The sequence below is a fragment of the Notothenia rossii genome, assembly GCF_949606895.1.
Source record: "Notothenia rossii genome assembly, chromosome: 7".
Taxonomy (NCBI): domain Eukaryota; kingdom Metazoa; phylum Chordata; class Actinopteri; order Perciformes; family Nototheniidae; genus Notothenia; species Notothenia rossii.
Genome location: NC_136905.1, coordinates 74,563,602 through 74,577,913, shown reverse-complemented (window position 1 = coordinate 74,577,913; position 14,312 = coordinate 74,563,602). Strand labels below are relative to the sequence as shown.

Below are 14,312 nucleotides of genomic sequence, written 5' to 3'. Positions count from 1 at the left end.
TGTGATGACCAATCACAGCCCACGAAGCTTCGGGATCGTCCAATCAGCTCTCCCGCCTCCTCCCGGGTCATCCCCTCGGTCACAGTATTTATTTCTCGGACACACGCTGCAGGATTTATTGCACGAAGAACAGAGCAGGTCTCACAGTTTGATACTTAACAAACCAATACAATTTGCAAAGATGGTTGATGCTTTCTGCGGGACATGGAAACTGGTGGACAGCCAGAACTTTGATGAATACATGAAGGCACTTGGTAAGATAAGATCATTTATTTTATTTTTGAAGAAATAGATGAGTAGAGTAATCAATGTTGTGATACTGGAATAGTAATTTATTCTTGCTCATATAATTTCACTTTTTAGTATATAATAGAAGTAAAAAAAATAGTTGTCAATCATTGTCTATTAGCAAAGGCATTTATTTGTATTTTTCTTTTTAACAGGTGTTGGTTTTGCCACCAGACAAGTGGGCAATGTCACCAAACCCACTGTGGTGATCGAACAGGATGGGGACAAAGTGGTGTTGAAAACTCAGAGCACCTTCAGGAACACTGAGGTCTCCGCCAAACTTGGAGAGGAGTTTGATGAGACCACACCTGATGACCGACATGTCAAAGTAAGAAAGAAATCAGGGTGTAGTCTTCACTCTAACATCATGTGTTCTGGCTGTAAATCCTCCTGAGATGGTTTTAACTATATTGTGCTTACTTGTGCTTGCAGTCTACCTTTTCCATGGAAGGAGACACATTTGTGCAAGTGCAAAAGTGGGACGGCAAGGAGACCAAATTTGTAAGAGAAATGAAGGATGGGAAGCTGGTGGCGGTAAGAATGACTTACACAAAAGTTATTTTGATAAGTTAAGACAAACATGTTGTAACCATTGTGGGTTCATTTATCATTTTATGGAGCTTATGCTTATCTCAAGCACATTGAATGACCCTCTTGCTGATATGTGCTAAACAAATAAACATGACTTTGCAATGGTGTAATACATTATATCATATATGACCCAAAGAAACATGAAACTTTGCATTAAAATAAAAATATTTGTCTCTGCTTCACAGACTGTGACTTTCGAAGGAGTCCAGGCGGTCCGCATATATGAGAAAGCCTAACTTGACCACTTGATGAGTAAATCCTCCCTGCACTGCAATCGATCAACAAGGAGTTACCCTTTTTTTAACAAACATGTTTTTATTTGTTTTTTAACAGCATGCAGTGATTTGCACTTGATTTGCTATTGTAACATGATATAAATATTATGGGCAATCTTTTGTAAGATCTTTGGTAAGAAATTCAGACTGTGAAGGGCCTAAAACAGTTCCAATCTGTGCATCACAAAAATAAACTGCTTTACTAAACCTTTATGTCTCAGACTTTTCATTTGGCTTTGAACGCTGTATCAGTGCCTCTTTTATCTCAACAGAGCTAGCCTTTTCATTCAGGGTGTCTTTTTTTCATGCAACTTTGAATGTAGTCCAATTTTTTTTTTCAATTGGTCAACCTAAGGGGTGGGAACAGTGGTCTCCCTGTGATGGGTCGGTTCCAGGTGACAGCTGCAGGGTGATGGTGCGGGCCAGAGCTGTGTGACCATTGAACTCATGGGAATCGGTGTCCTCTAGTAACACCCAGATGGTCAGAGACGGCTAGGAGCTGGGGGGGTGGGGGTGGTGATGTCACTCGGGATAATCCGGTTTTAGTTGTGGTGTCATTACGTAGAGGCATCATTCGATGGTGTGTGGACCAACCGTGGTTCAATGCTGCCGCTAGCATGACAGATGAGAGGCAGAACGTGCAAGGACACTGTGTTGGATGAGGAGAGTTTTATCAATCCAATATCCCACGGTTAGTAGTTCAGAGTCTAAAGTTAGAGTCTCACCGCTAAATCTTTCTGATCTCCGACTGTTGGGCTTTACATCTTTCATGTCAACATGTTTTAAACGCTGTTTTAAAGCGTGTGTTAATTTTGAAGTTCCCTCATTAATCATCCATCTTTCCCACATTTTAAGAAGCCAAGTAAAGCCTCCCTGCCCTGTCCTGTGAGCTGTGTCTAGCCTACTGAATACTGTGACTACAAGTGGCCATTCTTCTCATCTCAAGGCAAAGGCTGCCAAGTTTTTGGCCACCTCTGAATAGCATGTGACACAAAGAAACCGTGGTTACTGGAGTGGAACTCATTGGTCTTGCCCACTGAATTAATTCCAATCAGAATCCGTCTTTATGCTCCACTCATAGTATGCCAAAAATTGCCTCTATTCTCACAGAATCGGGCAAAATCATTTGCATAAGTATTTGGGGTGAAAACAGTTCATGTGAGTTTAGGTAACAATTGTCACTGCAGCACAATCACACAGAAATGTTTTAAAAAGGAAATTTTTACATTCCCATTTTGGATAAACCGTAAGAGATAAAGTGTAGGTCCTTCTGTTCCTAGAAGAGCAAAGGGAGTTTTCTCCTCGTGTGAAATCTGTGTAAGCGGTTTAAACTGACCTGTAGTAACCTCTCTGGCCTCATTAGAGAATAGCGTGATAACCTGACCTACCATACTGCCGTCAGTTGGTACTCTTTCCTATTCAAACACACATCATACAGTCATCAGGGTCATACCATTGACAACATGGTCAATAATTTGTGGAAATATGGGGGCTTAAATTAGTTGAAGGGGGGATGGGGTTATATTCTATGATAACACACGTAATGCATATGTTTATTTTTTCAGGCTTGGTGACATGACTCATTAAAATGACTTAGCCAGATGGCCTGGCGCTGCAATGTTCAGAGCAAGGCCTTTAAAAAGTAATAAAGTCATAGCATTATATGCAATATTTTTTTATAGTACATTATGTCACAAAACATCACTGTATTTTATGTCATAAGAAAGTCATAAAAAGTCACATGTCATAAAAACATCACAAAGAGTAATTTTCTTAGACTTTAAAAAAGTTGTGAACACATTTATGAGACTAGAACAGCTGAAGTTTCTGCTTGAATATAACTGAATATTAAATAATATAAATATGTCATAGTTACATTTACTAATACATTTCATACTAAAATATTCATCAATCTAGTTTGAACACAAAAAGTATCTCGACATATTTTTGTCACCTAAGAAATAGGCTGGACTCACTGTGAAAGAGGTGTTGGCACCTTTAGAGAAAGACAAACTACTTTTTTATTGCAAGGATTTAATGTCAAATTGGTACAATTCACAAGCATCAGGACGATGTAATTTTCCATTCATTTTACTATTTACAATGAGATTGTTTTCAATATACTGTATATGTAAGGTACCTTTTTAGAATCACAACTGAGAGACACATGTCTGTAATTGGTATTAAATGATACTAGAGTTAAAATGTTCTCAAATCCGGGAAAAAATACCACCAAACATTCATGAGCATGAAAGAAACCCATCATGCACATTTCATTCAATCAGACAAACAGACGGTGCTTTGATCAATGAGATCTTTAACAATGTATGTATTGCACATTTTCCTGGTTTAACAGAGTCTTCAAATGAAATTCAGTCAAAAGATTGAAACAAATATTGATCTTTTTTTCACCCTAAATCAAACGTGTTTTTTTTTACAATAGCAACTTTATCACCGAAAAAAAATATATTGAAAGACAGTACACTCTGGTAACAAAGTCTAAATCCAAAACATCAGATAATCATCACCATGAAACTCCAGCTGTTACAGTACAGTTACTGGAGTCTGAGCTCACTGTGAGCTGCAGAGGGTGCACCACAATAGACTGTTTATTCTAATAAATAAAAGATAATTACATTTACGTTTGATTAAACTTGGGATTAACGCCACAAGCTGTGATGACGGCATATTGAACGAAATGTAAAGAGCCGTATGTAAACAACATCTGGTGCACGCTGAAAAACAATGTACCCGTTTACATCTGAGATCAACTGCTCAAACATGTGACGCCATCTGCCTCAATCGTATGATTTCAAAAACGTAAATGTTAAATTTGTTACACTAGACTTCATCGTAACCACATTAACAATCACCTTCAGGCTGTCAAATAAACCTGGAGGATAGCTGAGTCTCGCAGCTGTCTTGTCATCATTTTCTTCTTCAGATATTTCTAATACGTGACTTGAAATCAATCGTAAATCATAACCCAAAGTGTACATCATGCACAAGATATTCATAAATTATAATATGAATCCTGTAACCATTTGTTTAGCTCAGTGTATGGGATGCAACAGCATCAGATATGCAATAATATAATTGTATGTTGAATACATAAACTGTGATGATAGAAGACTTTAAACCATTATGCTAGCATAATGTTTAATAAGCACCTATTCAAAAGGTTGCTAAATATATATCATGTTTCTATGTTGTGCACACAGACACTGAACCAAGGGTCAGTGTGTTTTTGGTCTATCAAGGAATCGCTGTTAGCCACATCCTTCTTGACTGATAAAATAAATCCTCACATGTTCCTTACTAATAATGTTCCACCTTGTAAAAAATATTTTTAAAATCAAAATGCCATAGATTAAGTATTCAAACAGTGAGTAGCTGGAAAAAATACAACTTTCTAACATGACATCCAACTAGTGAATGAATGCTTTACTTTGATATGAACTCTGACACTGCAGGCTATGCATTGCTTGATTTTAGATGTCAAAATGAGGTGCTGTGTGCACATGGTGGTAGTTTAATAAGACTTAGTAGGTAGTTTTTCCACAGTACATTTGGGAGCTCTCATATACAGTGTGGTCATTCCTTTTGACACATAGTAGACATAGGAGACAGAAACAGAAACAACTTTCTTTCATTAGATAGAGGAATATGTGAGAAAATACGTTTCTTTTTTAAATAACTGAAACAAATCATAAATATCATGAATTGCGGAATTATGCACAGACAACACAAATGGCCAATTGTTTGTTCCAGGGCCTAAAGGCAAAGAAGGTGAGCATTAAAGACTCGCCATCTACAATGCAGTGAAGGAAAAAGACAATGACGGTGCGTAAAATGCATGATAATTGTACAAACCACTTTTCAAGTAAATGTGGGAATTGAACCCATGAAAATGCAACTGCGGCCTCTTTGTACAGCACTATGTTCCTTCTTCAAAAAATGCACAATTGTATTAGTTTGCTTGTGTTGCTGTGAGGATCTAAATGAGTGATCCACAGACGTAATAAACTATATCATGATATCCACCTTTCAAAACAATTAAACACAGAAATGATCAATAAATACAAATAAAAATGGAAAGGAATGACACTGGCTGCATGGAAAGAGAGCTCAACCAAATCTGGAAGTTAAATAAAATCGGTCCATCATATAAAATCCCTCGTCATCCTCTGCGGTCCAGGGTTATCTCCTGAAGACCAGCAGTGAGCAACCGTCTGCGTTTCAGCCGCACCGGCAGGGCGTAACGTGACCTTGTCGTTATCAGTAAAATTGACTACATTGTAAACCTCAGACTGGCTACAGACTGAAGTATCAAATCTGCATCGGTGAGAAGGCGTAGAAAGGAAACTGGGCTTCTTCCTCGTCCACGAAGAAACACTGGAAGTAGGGCTCTTCTGTGGGGGACAGGACAATATTTGACATTACAGTCAGGACACTGTGTCCTTCTCTGGCATCTGAACTGATAACTGAGCGTGCAATTTGCACACTTGTGTCACTTGTGTCACTTGTGTGATATTTTGGTTATGAGAGGAGAATGTGTACATACCTTCCATCTGAAAGCTGTCCGATACAGAAGCCTCGGCTATCAAAATAAGAACACAATGTTAACCATAAAACAGTACAATGTTACATTATCCTAAATAACAACTTCTCTGCACAGTACCTTTGATTTTCTCCTCCTTAGCCACTTTCTTCTCAGCAGCTTTTTCTGCAACAAAAGGAGCATTTCATTGTTTGTGAATAAAGCAGCTGTAATGGAGATGTATTTCATACTCTAATGATTGAGAGGCTTGACAAACAGTCATACCTTTCTTTGCCGGCTCCTGTATCTCTTTAAGAACTCTGTCCTCTGTAAATAGCAACACAACATGAATAACTTTTATCAGCAAAGATTTAAACCGCTTCCTGCAGAGTGACTGCAGCTGGTGATGGTGTTTTTAATGACATTCACACATTTTGCTGAGTTGATGAGGTTAATGTTCAATACTGAGTGCACAACAGCGTACCTTTAGATTTCTCTTCTTTGGCGGCCTTCTTCTTTACAGTTTTTTCTAAAAAATAAATAAAAAAAGTCATCGTTTTCACATTTGTCCATAAGTAGGTGTAGTGTAACATTTGTGTCAGTTTCTTTCAATCAAGATACCTTTCTCTACAGGCTCTGGTTTTTCTTTACGAACTCTGTCTTCTGCAAAGTGTCACACATTTTTTATAAATGAACAGCAAACGTAGATGTATTCAACGCTATACTCAAAGCTATAGTTTTAGTACCTTTCTCTGTGGCGATGGGTTTGACTTGCTCTTTTAAAATGTCAAGCTCTGTCGCACAAATGTAAAAGAAACATAAGCAGATAAGAAATGGGTGATTTGAAATATAGTTTTCATTGCCCATCAGTATACCGGTAAGTAAACATTTTTTTTTCTTGCTTGTTTAAGCCAGTGCAGCATCTATGCATGTGAGCTGTGGCTCATTTGCTTTAAACGTATATGTCGTTATGAAAAGACATGCATAAGATCCATGGCGAAGCGAAAGCTGAAAACATCAAGAAACATCTCGGTGTTGTTAAAACAGGATATTAAAAAGCATTACAAATGCCGTCTACTGCGCAGTGAGAGAAAAGCTAAAATTGCAGATGAATAGTTTCTTGCTGAATAAGAACATGTCCATAAATCTTAATTTTTACGTTTCCTAGAAAGGACTATTTTGTATAAAGAGCTATGAAGGACACTTTCACATTCAGCAGGACAATATTCTTAGCCTGCAGATAACATGTTGTTATTAGCCTACTGTAAAGGTTACATTGTTACATGGCGTGCTGCCTCTACTGAAACGTCACAAATGTACCTTTCCTCAAACGCAGCGCTCTGGCCTTTTCCCTAGAAATGGCTGTTTTATCAGGAAGAAAATATAATTCATATAATATACAGCTACCAGTATTTATAGAGTTTCAGCACATTTATTAAACTATAAAACCTTAGCCTCTATCACCAAATTGACTCAGTATCCTTGCTCCATAATTAAATGTTTCTAAATAATGGTCAAAAAGAACTTTTGTTATTGCACTTAACAACGTACCTTTCTCCAATTCAGCAAGTTTGTCCATCTCTTTAGATATGTCCAGTTCTGCAAAAGGGAAGCTTAGGTCAGACTCTGCCAAGTGGGACACATTACTTGTGAGCGGAAGCTGCAATTCTCTCATTTTCCAGCAATTCAAAACAGCTGGAGCAACAACTAAAGAATCACATTTTTTTTTAAATGTCTAAAAGCAGCTTGCAGAGCAAATCTAACTACGTTTAAAGGCTGTAGTTAGTGTTAAAAAAGTTTGTCTCTGTTGAGCAGATAAACACCATTGTTTTGGAACATTTTGGGGTTCTTCAGTGTGATCTGAAACCTTGATGTGTGTTGGTTTGTCAAGTGTGATCCTTCTGGCTCTGAGTCTTTGCAATGCTTGTTAAATGTCATATATTTTTAGTGTCCGGATACGTTCCAACATTTGTAACACATTGTTATGTTTGGGTAGGTTGGACAGCACATTTTGTTTTGGATTCCCCACTCTTTATTTCCCACGTGTAAGAAGGTAAGAGTTAGAAAAGCCTAATAAATCGAAGTGCTTTGCAGATTTACCAACTAAAAGTGTCTGAACAAGCATCCAGTATTCCTCAGGAGAAAAATCACTCTCCACCTCCTCTGCATGATATTGATTTATTATGGATCTCATGCGTGTTTTTCTGCTGAGAAATCAAATCAGCTTTTACTACGGCCTACATTTTGTAACTACATAACTGTTATTACAGTCACTGGTTATGTGGAGTACCCCTACTGAAGCACCACTAATGTACCTTTCTTTACATGGACTGGTTTGGCCCTTTTCCTCAACAATGCTGGGAGAAAATACAGTTAATACATTTGTGACAATGTTTGGCGTATACTTACATCCGATTAAAGGAAAGTGCCAAACTGACACAAATAGCTGAGCAACATTAAGTAATAAGTACACATATTTAAGTAGTTAGAAGTCAATATTGTTGTTTCTGTACCTTTTCTTACAGCTGGTTTCACTTTGTCTTCTGGCACTTTGGGCTCTGAGTAAATACAAATGTAAGCATTTGTTGATTTGTATTAAGTAGCTTTGTCATTTAGTTTGATTATAGTTGCTGAAGTAAAACTGTCAGGAAAGTGGCAGACTACCTTTTTTCTTTAAAAGTGATTCCTTCTTTGTCTCAACCTTTGATTCAAATTGAGCTAGTTCAATACAAAAGATGTTTAAATTGTAAATAAGTTAATAATTTGTAAATATCTATGACTTTGTTGTTGTTCAAATAAATGTACTTTTCTTCTTTTGAGCTGGTTTAGGTTTCTCCTTTGTAACGTCAGGTGCTAAGAGTCATGAAAATATAACATTTCTTAGGAAAAGTCATTATTTTAGAGAATAAGTATTGGTTGTATTTAAGTTACCTGTTTTGGCAAAAAGTGCCTTGGCCTCAGGTTCTAAATAGGAAGGCAAAAAAATAGCATGATTGTTTTTGCTTCTTGATGATTACTGAAAATATATATATATTTATAAAACGGACAATTCAAATCAAGCAATCTGATTGGTTCTTAGCCGTGATATACTGAGCGTATACCACGGGTAGAATTGTAAGTTACTTTTCACAACAAGTCAGTATCCCTCCGCGTCTGAGAAAAACAGTATACCGTTGGGCTGAAAAGCAAACTGCCTGCAGCTTCGCGTCGGGCCGAACCACGCCCCTTAGCTGTGATATACAGGACTGTCTCAGAAAATTAGAATATTGTGATAAAGTTCTTTATTTTCTGTAATGCAATTTAAAAAAAACAAAAATGTCATACATTCTGGATTCATTACAAATCAACTGAAATATTGCAAGCCTTTTATTATTTTAATATTGCTGATTATGGCATACAGCTTAAGAAAACTCAAATATCCTATCTCTAAATATTAGAATATCATGAAAAAGTATACTAGTAGGGTGTTCAACGAATCACTTGAATCGTCTAATTAACTCGAAACACCTGCAAGGGTTTCCTGAGCCTTGAAAAACACTCAGCTTGGTTCAGTAAACTAAATCACAAGTATGGGGAAGACTGCTGATCTGACTGCTGTCCAGAGGACCGTCATTGACACCCTCCATCAGGAGGGTAAGACACAAAAAGAAATTTCTCAAAGAGCAAGCTGTTCACAGAGTGCAGTTTCAAAGCACATCCACAAAAAGTCTGTTGGAAGGGGGAAATGTGGCAGGAAACGCTGCACAACCAAGAGAGATGACCGCAGCCTTAACAGCATTGTGAAGAAGAGTCGCTTCCAGAATTTGGGGGAGCTTCAAAGACAGTGGACTGAAGCTGGAGTCCAGGTATCAAAAGTCACTGTTCACAGACGTGTCCGGGAAATGGGCTACAATAGCCGTATTCCCATGGTCAAGCCACTTCTGAACTCAAGACAACGGAAGAGGCGTCTGACTTGGGCTAAGGAAAAGAAGCACTGGACAGTTGCACAGTGGTCCAAAGTCCTCTTTTCAGACGAAAGCAAGTTTTGTATTTCATTTGGAAGTCAAGGCGCCAGAGTCTGGAGAAAGGCTGGAGAGGAGCAAAATCCAAGTTGCTTGAAATCCAGTGTGAAGTTCCCACAGTCAGTGATGGTTTGGGGAGCCATGTCAGCTGCTGGTGTTGGTCCACTGTGTTTCATCAAGCCCAGAGTAAATGCAGCTGTGTACCAAGAGATTTTAGAGCACTACATGCTTCCGTCTGCTGAAAAGCTCTATGGAGATGAGGAATTCATTTTCCAGCATGATCTGGCACCTGCCCACAGTGCCAAAACCACCAGTAACTGGTGTACTGACCATGGCATTACTGTCCTCGATTGGCCTGCAAATTCCCCTGACCTGAACCCCATAGAGAATATGTGGGGTATTGTGAAGAAGAAGCTGAAAGACACCAGACCCAACAATGCTAATGAGCTAAAGGCCGCTATTGAAGCATCCTGGGCATCCATAACACCTCAGCAATGCCACAGGCTGATTGCCTCCATGCCACGCCGCATTGATGCAGTAATCCGTGCAAAAGGATTCCCAACCAAGTACTGAGTGCATTAATGGACATTTTCAAATGTTTGATTGTGTTTTGCTGTTATAAATCTTTTTTTTTTACTTGGTCTGAGGAACTATTCTAATTTTTTGAGATAGGATTTTTGAGTTTTCTTAAGCTGTATGCCATAATCAGCAATATTAAAATAATAAAAGGCTTGCAATATTTCAGTTGATTTGTAATGAATCCAGAATGTATGACATTTTTGTTTTTTTAATTGCATTACAGAAAATAAAGAACTTTATCACAATATTCTAATTTTCTGAGACAGTCATGTAATGAGCATATACCACGGCCTGTCGTGAGCTATTGCTTAAATATAATGTCTTGAAGATGGGATTGACATGTTAGCTATTAACCATGACAACATTTATTCATTAGGCCTTTTCAATCATTTACGCAACGCAATGCAGCTTAGATAAAGCATCTAATATTTTTGCTTTGATAAAAAAATCTTCAAAATATCAAGTTATCCGTCTTTTTAGGTAATCACACACATAAAAAAAAAAAAACTGTCAGCTTATAGTGAAGCGTGTTGATTCAGATACAAGCCTGAACATAAAAATGACCCGAAAAAAAACAAACAAACTCGGCTACACTAAAATAACAACACAATTGGGTAGCTTCCTCAACATTTCCCTAAAGTTATATTTTTGATGGTACTCTTATTTAGTTTTTAATCAGCAGCTACATGTTAGTAGCTAGGAAGCACTAGAGAAACAAACTCCTGCCACATACCTCTCTTCTTTTCTGCAGGTTTTGCTTTGATAGCAGGTGCTAGAGAAATATAGCCCCGTTAAAGTTAAATCATAAACTTAAAAGAGAGACACTTTAATAATAAAGAGAAACACACCTTTGGTGGGGGTCACTGGCGTGGCCTTCTTCTCCTTGAGAACCTCAACTTCTAGAGCAAATAGCAACGAAAATATGTATTTACACACCTGTTATAACTTTTAAAGAAAATTGTAGTGGTTAGCATTATGAAACATTGTTGAATATAAAAAGATGTACCTTTCTTCAGCGGCACCACTTTTGCCTTCTCCTTTGTTATTGAGAAATTTTTGTGCGCTACTTCTGCTACTGTAAGAAGAAATCAAATGCATTGCTAAATCCATTTTTTCTTTGTTTGAACATAAACATTGATATGTGTCCTCTTACCTTTGACCACTGAGGCTGCTTTTGTCTTAAGTGGAGCAGGTTCTGTGTCAAAACATTTTAGATTTGTCATTCCACAAAAGGAGAGGAAACACTCGAACGTTAAAGCTAAATATAAAACACTGTCTTACCTTTCTTCTTAGGAGCTGATTTGGGCTTCTCTTTTGAAACCGCTGCTTCTAACGAAACACATAGCATGATGATCAGTTTGCAAAACCAAACCTCGAGGTCAGGAACTTATAGTTTTTTGAAATGTTGCACAATAACCTTACCTGTCACTGGAGACACCGACTTGACTTTCTCTTTAGGTGCCTTGACTTCTGAAAAAAGGAGAACAAAAAACATGCTGAGTATCGTTGACTCAACTCACTTAAAACTGGAAGAATCTGAGAGAAATACAAACATAAACCTAAATAATGTACCTTTTTTCATAGGCACTATTTTGACTCTCTGTTTCACCAGAGAGGCATTTCTTGGTGTGCCCTCTTGTTCTGTCGGCAGAAATGTACAAATAAAATACACGCAGTAATGGCAGTAACACTTTTAGTTTGTTTATTATTTGTATTACCTAATAACATGCACAACTCTTACCTTTTTTCCAGGTGACTGGTTTGGACTTTTCTTTTGGAACAACAGCTTCTGTATGGTAAAAGTATAATGTTATTTTACAGCAGGAGAATATTTACATTATGACAACTGAGAATTTCGTTTTTTGGTAAACAAAACAATAATGTGCGTACCTTTCCTAGCAGGAGCTGCTTTGGCCTTTTCCTTTGGTACTTCTATGTCACAAAAAGATAAGTGAGTGGAGCTTTGTGAACTGATAATCTGGTCATGTTAGTACCTTGCATCCTGTTATCAATGCTTCAAAAGACAACCATTACATTCTGGCAAATTCATAGTTAGAATAGCATCAATCATGTATATCAATTATAAAACTGGACATGTAAGGAAGTCCAGCATTTCAGCTACAATTTGTACATTCCTCTCTGAGTGAGGCAGTTCCCAAAACGTTTTAAAATGCAACATTAGTGAGTCTTTGCATTACCTAGTTTTACAGATACAGATTTGACTTTTTCCTTTGGTTCCTTCTTGGGCTCCTTGGTAGCTGTTGAATTGAATGAAGTTAGTGACAGCAAATGAAAAATATGCACCATTTCTATTTTCATCTCGAATGGTCTAATTAAAGCTAAATGTCACTTCAAATTAAACATTTAAGCTATGCCACTGCAAATAAATGCAATTTGGGGGTTAAGTATCTATTAAGGATGCTTCTGCATGTTGACTGTGGGGGTGGGATTGAAACGCTAACCCTCTGAGTTGCAGATTAGCTCACTAACCCCATGAGCCAGAGCCGCCCCTTACAATGCCTTTTCATTTAAAGATAAAGCAGTATCTTCTAACCATGCTCGTGGTGTGGCTTCATGGCTTTGCATTACCTTTTTCTACAGGTTTAGGTTTGACTTGTTCCTTTGGTTCCTTCGTAGGTTCCTTGGGAGGTGCCACTGCTGTAAAATCATGACACCAACAAGCCTTTAGATTTTAGGTTTATAAATACAAAAGTTGTATTTGATACTCTCTTCAAGTATATTCCATGTACATGTAAGCTATGCCACTGTAAATCTATTCTATCTATAAGTATTAAAAGACACGTGACCTGTTCTGAGATAGTTTGTTACCTGCTTTTGTAACATCAAGTCGTTCCTTCTTCAGGACAGGAGCAACCTCTTTCTTGATGACTTTAGTCACCTTTTCTGCCTTTTTGGGTTCAGCTTCTGAAATAAAAAGGCACATATGGTTGAAAGGTTTAACATAAGTTATACAGCAGAATCAAATATACCCTTTATTGAAAAAAGTCAAACAAATCTATTTCCAGTAGCCCTATCTTTGAGACCATCTATGAGCAATCTAGCTCTGTTATCTTTCAGCCATCCTCATGTTGTGGCTTCATGGCTTTGCATTACCTTTTTCTACAGGTTTAGGTTTGACTTGTTCCTTTGGTTCCTTCTTAGGTTCCTTGGGAGGTGCCACTGCTGTAAAATCATGAGACCAACAAGCCTTTAGATTTTAGGTTAATAAAAAGACAATTGTTTATTATTTGAAACTCTCTGCAAATATATAATATAATATAATATCGGGAGGGATGAACCCCTCTTTAATGGTCCCGCATGCAGAGCACAAAGCACACAGTAAAATGTGTTCTCTGCTTTTAACCCATCCTAGTACCAGGAGTCTAGTACTAGGAGCAGTGGGCAGCTATTGTACAGCGCCCTGGGAGCAATGGGAGTGAGGGTGAAAGGGGGTTGTCCGGTGCCTTGCTCAAGGGCACCACGGCAGGGCAGGAGGTGAACTGGGACCTCTCAAAGTAGCAGTCCACACTCCATTTTTAGGTCTGGTCGGTGACTTGAACTGGCGACCCTACGGCTCACAGTCCAATCCCCTACTGACTGAGCCACTGATTCCTACATCAAAAATACCTTTCTTTGCAGGTTCTGGTTTCGCTTTCACTTTAGGGACTTCTAATGTTGGAGAATCTTCAAAAATACAATTAATTAACTAATCTTGTCTTTACACTTAACATGTAAGCTTTGTCACTGCAAAAATCTATACTAGCCATCAGGATACATTAACACTGTGACCTGTTATTCTACAGACTGTATTTTCTCACCTGCTTTGGTAACATTAAGATGCTCCTTCCTCAAGAGAGACGCAACCTCCTTTTTGAATATTTTAACCCCCCTTACAGCCATTTTGGGTCCAGCGTCTGGAATAAAAAGGTAAAGCTGATTCAACAGTTTCACATTGAATTATACAGTGGAAAGAAATATAACACTCATTGAAAAAAGTTTTAGAAAATCTATTTCCAGTAGCGCCATCTTAGGGACTAT

The 14,312-nt window shown here is 37.9% G+C and overlaps 2 protein-coding genes across 51 annotated transcripts in view; one reads left to right on the top strand and one right to left on the bottom strand.

Annotated features, from left to right (window-relative positions):
- Window positions 1-97: 97 nt before the first annotated feature.
- fabp7a (fatty acid binding protein 7, brain, a) lies at window positions 98-1,361 on the top strand. Its single transcript, XM_079694134.1, has 4 exons — window positions 98-254; window positions 444-616; window positions 721-822; window positions 1,065-1,361. Exons 1-4 carry the CDS (start codon window positions 182-184, stop codon window positions 1,113-1,115), a joined length of 399 nt encoding a protein of 132 aa, XP_079550260.1. The 5' UTR covers window positions 98-181; the 3' UTR covers window positions 1,116-1,361.
- Window positions 1,362-3,157: 1,796 nt separating this feature from the next.
- LOC307046732 (uncharacterized protein) overlaps window positions 3,158-14,312 on the bottom strand; it is a 38,787-nt gene continuing 27,632 nt past the window's right edge. For 34 of the 50 annotated variants that reach the window (XM_079693267.1, XM_079693279.1, XM_079693277.1 and 31 more), the window contains 26 exons: window positions 14,093-14,188; window positions 13,389-13,457; window positions 13,104-13,199; window positions 12,864-12,932; window positions 12,473-12,532; window positions 12,165-12,206; window positions 12,016-12,063; window positions 11,847-11,915; window positions 11,697-11,744; window positions 11,556-11,603; window positions 11,428-11,469; window positions 11,281-11,349; window positions 11,123-11,173; window positions 11,008-11,046; window positions 8,626-8,658; window positions 8,208-8,252; window positions 8,010-8,051; window positions 7,246-7,293; window positions 7,015-7,056; window positions 6,441-6,488; window positions 6,316-6,357; window positions 6,179-6,223; window positions 5,980-6,021; window positions 5,836-5,880; window positions 5,719-5,754; window positions 3,158-5,566 (listed from right to left, as the gene is read on the bottom strand). In XM_079693267.1, coding sequence (XP_079549393.1) covers window positions 5,484-5,566; window positions 5,719-5,754; window positions 5,836-5,880; window positions 5,980-6,021; window positions 6,179-6,223; window positions 6,316-6,357; window positions 6,441-6,488; window positions 7,015-7,056; window positions 7,246-7,293; window positions 8,010-8,051; window positions 8,208-8,252; window positions 8,626-8,658; window positions 11,008-11,046; window positions 11,123-11,173; window positions 11,281-11,349; window positions 11,428-11,469; window positions 11,556-11,603; window positions 11,697-11,744; window positions 11,847-11,915; window positions 12,016-12,063; window positions 12,165-12,206; window positions 12,473-12,532; window positions 12,864-12,932; window positions 13,104-13,199; window positions 13,389-13,457; window positions 14,093-14,188 — 1,397 coding nt within the window. In that variant the 3' untranslated portion in view covers window positions 3,158-5,483. The remainder of the gene's footprint in view (window positions 5,567-5,718; window positions 5,755-5,835; window positions 5,881-5,979; window positions 6,022-6,178; window positions 6,224-6,315; window positions 6,358-6,440; window positions 6,489-7,014; window positions 7,057-7,245; window positions 7,294-8,009; window positions 8,052-8,207; window positions 8,253-8,625; window positions 8,659-11,007; window positions 11,047-11,122; window positions 11,174-11,280; window positions 11,350-11,427; window positions 11,470-11,555; window positions 11,604-11,696; window positions 11,745-11,846; window positions 11,916-12,015; window positions 12,064-12,164; window positions 12,207-12,472; window positions 12,533-12,863; window positions 12,933-13,103; window positions 13,200-13,388; window positions 13,458-14,092; window positions 14,189-14,312) is intronic. The other 16 variants (XM_079693278.1, XM_079693268.1, XM_079693316.1 and 13 more) reach the window with 16 other exon arrangements.

What these genes read in the sequence shown, in the direction of transcription:
- fabp7a (XM_079694134.1), top strand. Translation starts at nt 182, where the DNA reads ATGGTTGATGCTTTCTGCGGGACATGGAAACTGGTGGACAGCCAGAAC. An exon ending in CTGATGACCGACATGTCAAA is followed by an intron (nt 617 to 720) that starts GTAAGAAAGAAA and finishes TTGTGCTTGCAG; the next exon opens with TCTACCTTTTCCATGGAAGG. An exon ending in AGGATGGGAAGCTGGTGGCG is followed by an intron (nt 823 to 1,064) that starts GTAAGAATGACT and finishes TCTGCTTCACAG; the next exon opens with ACTGTGACTTTCGAAGGAGT.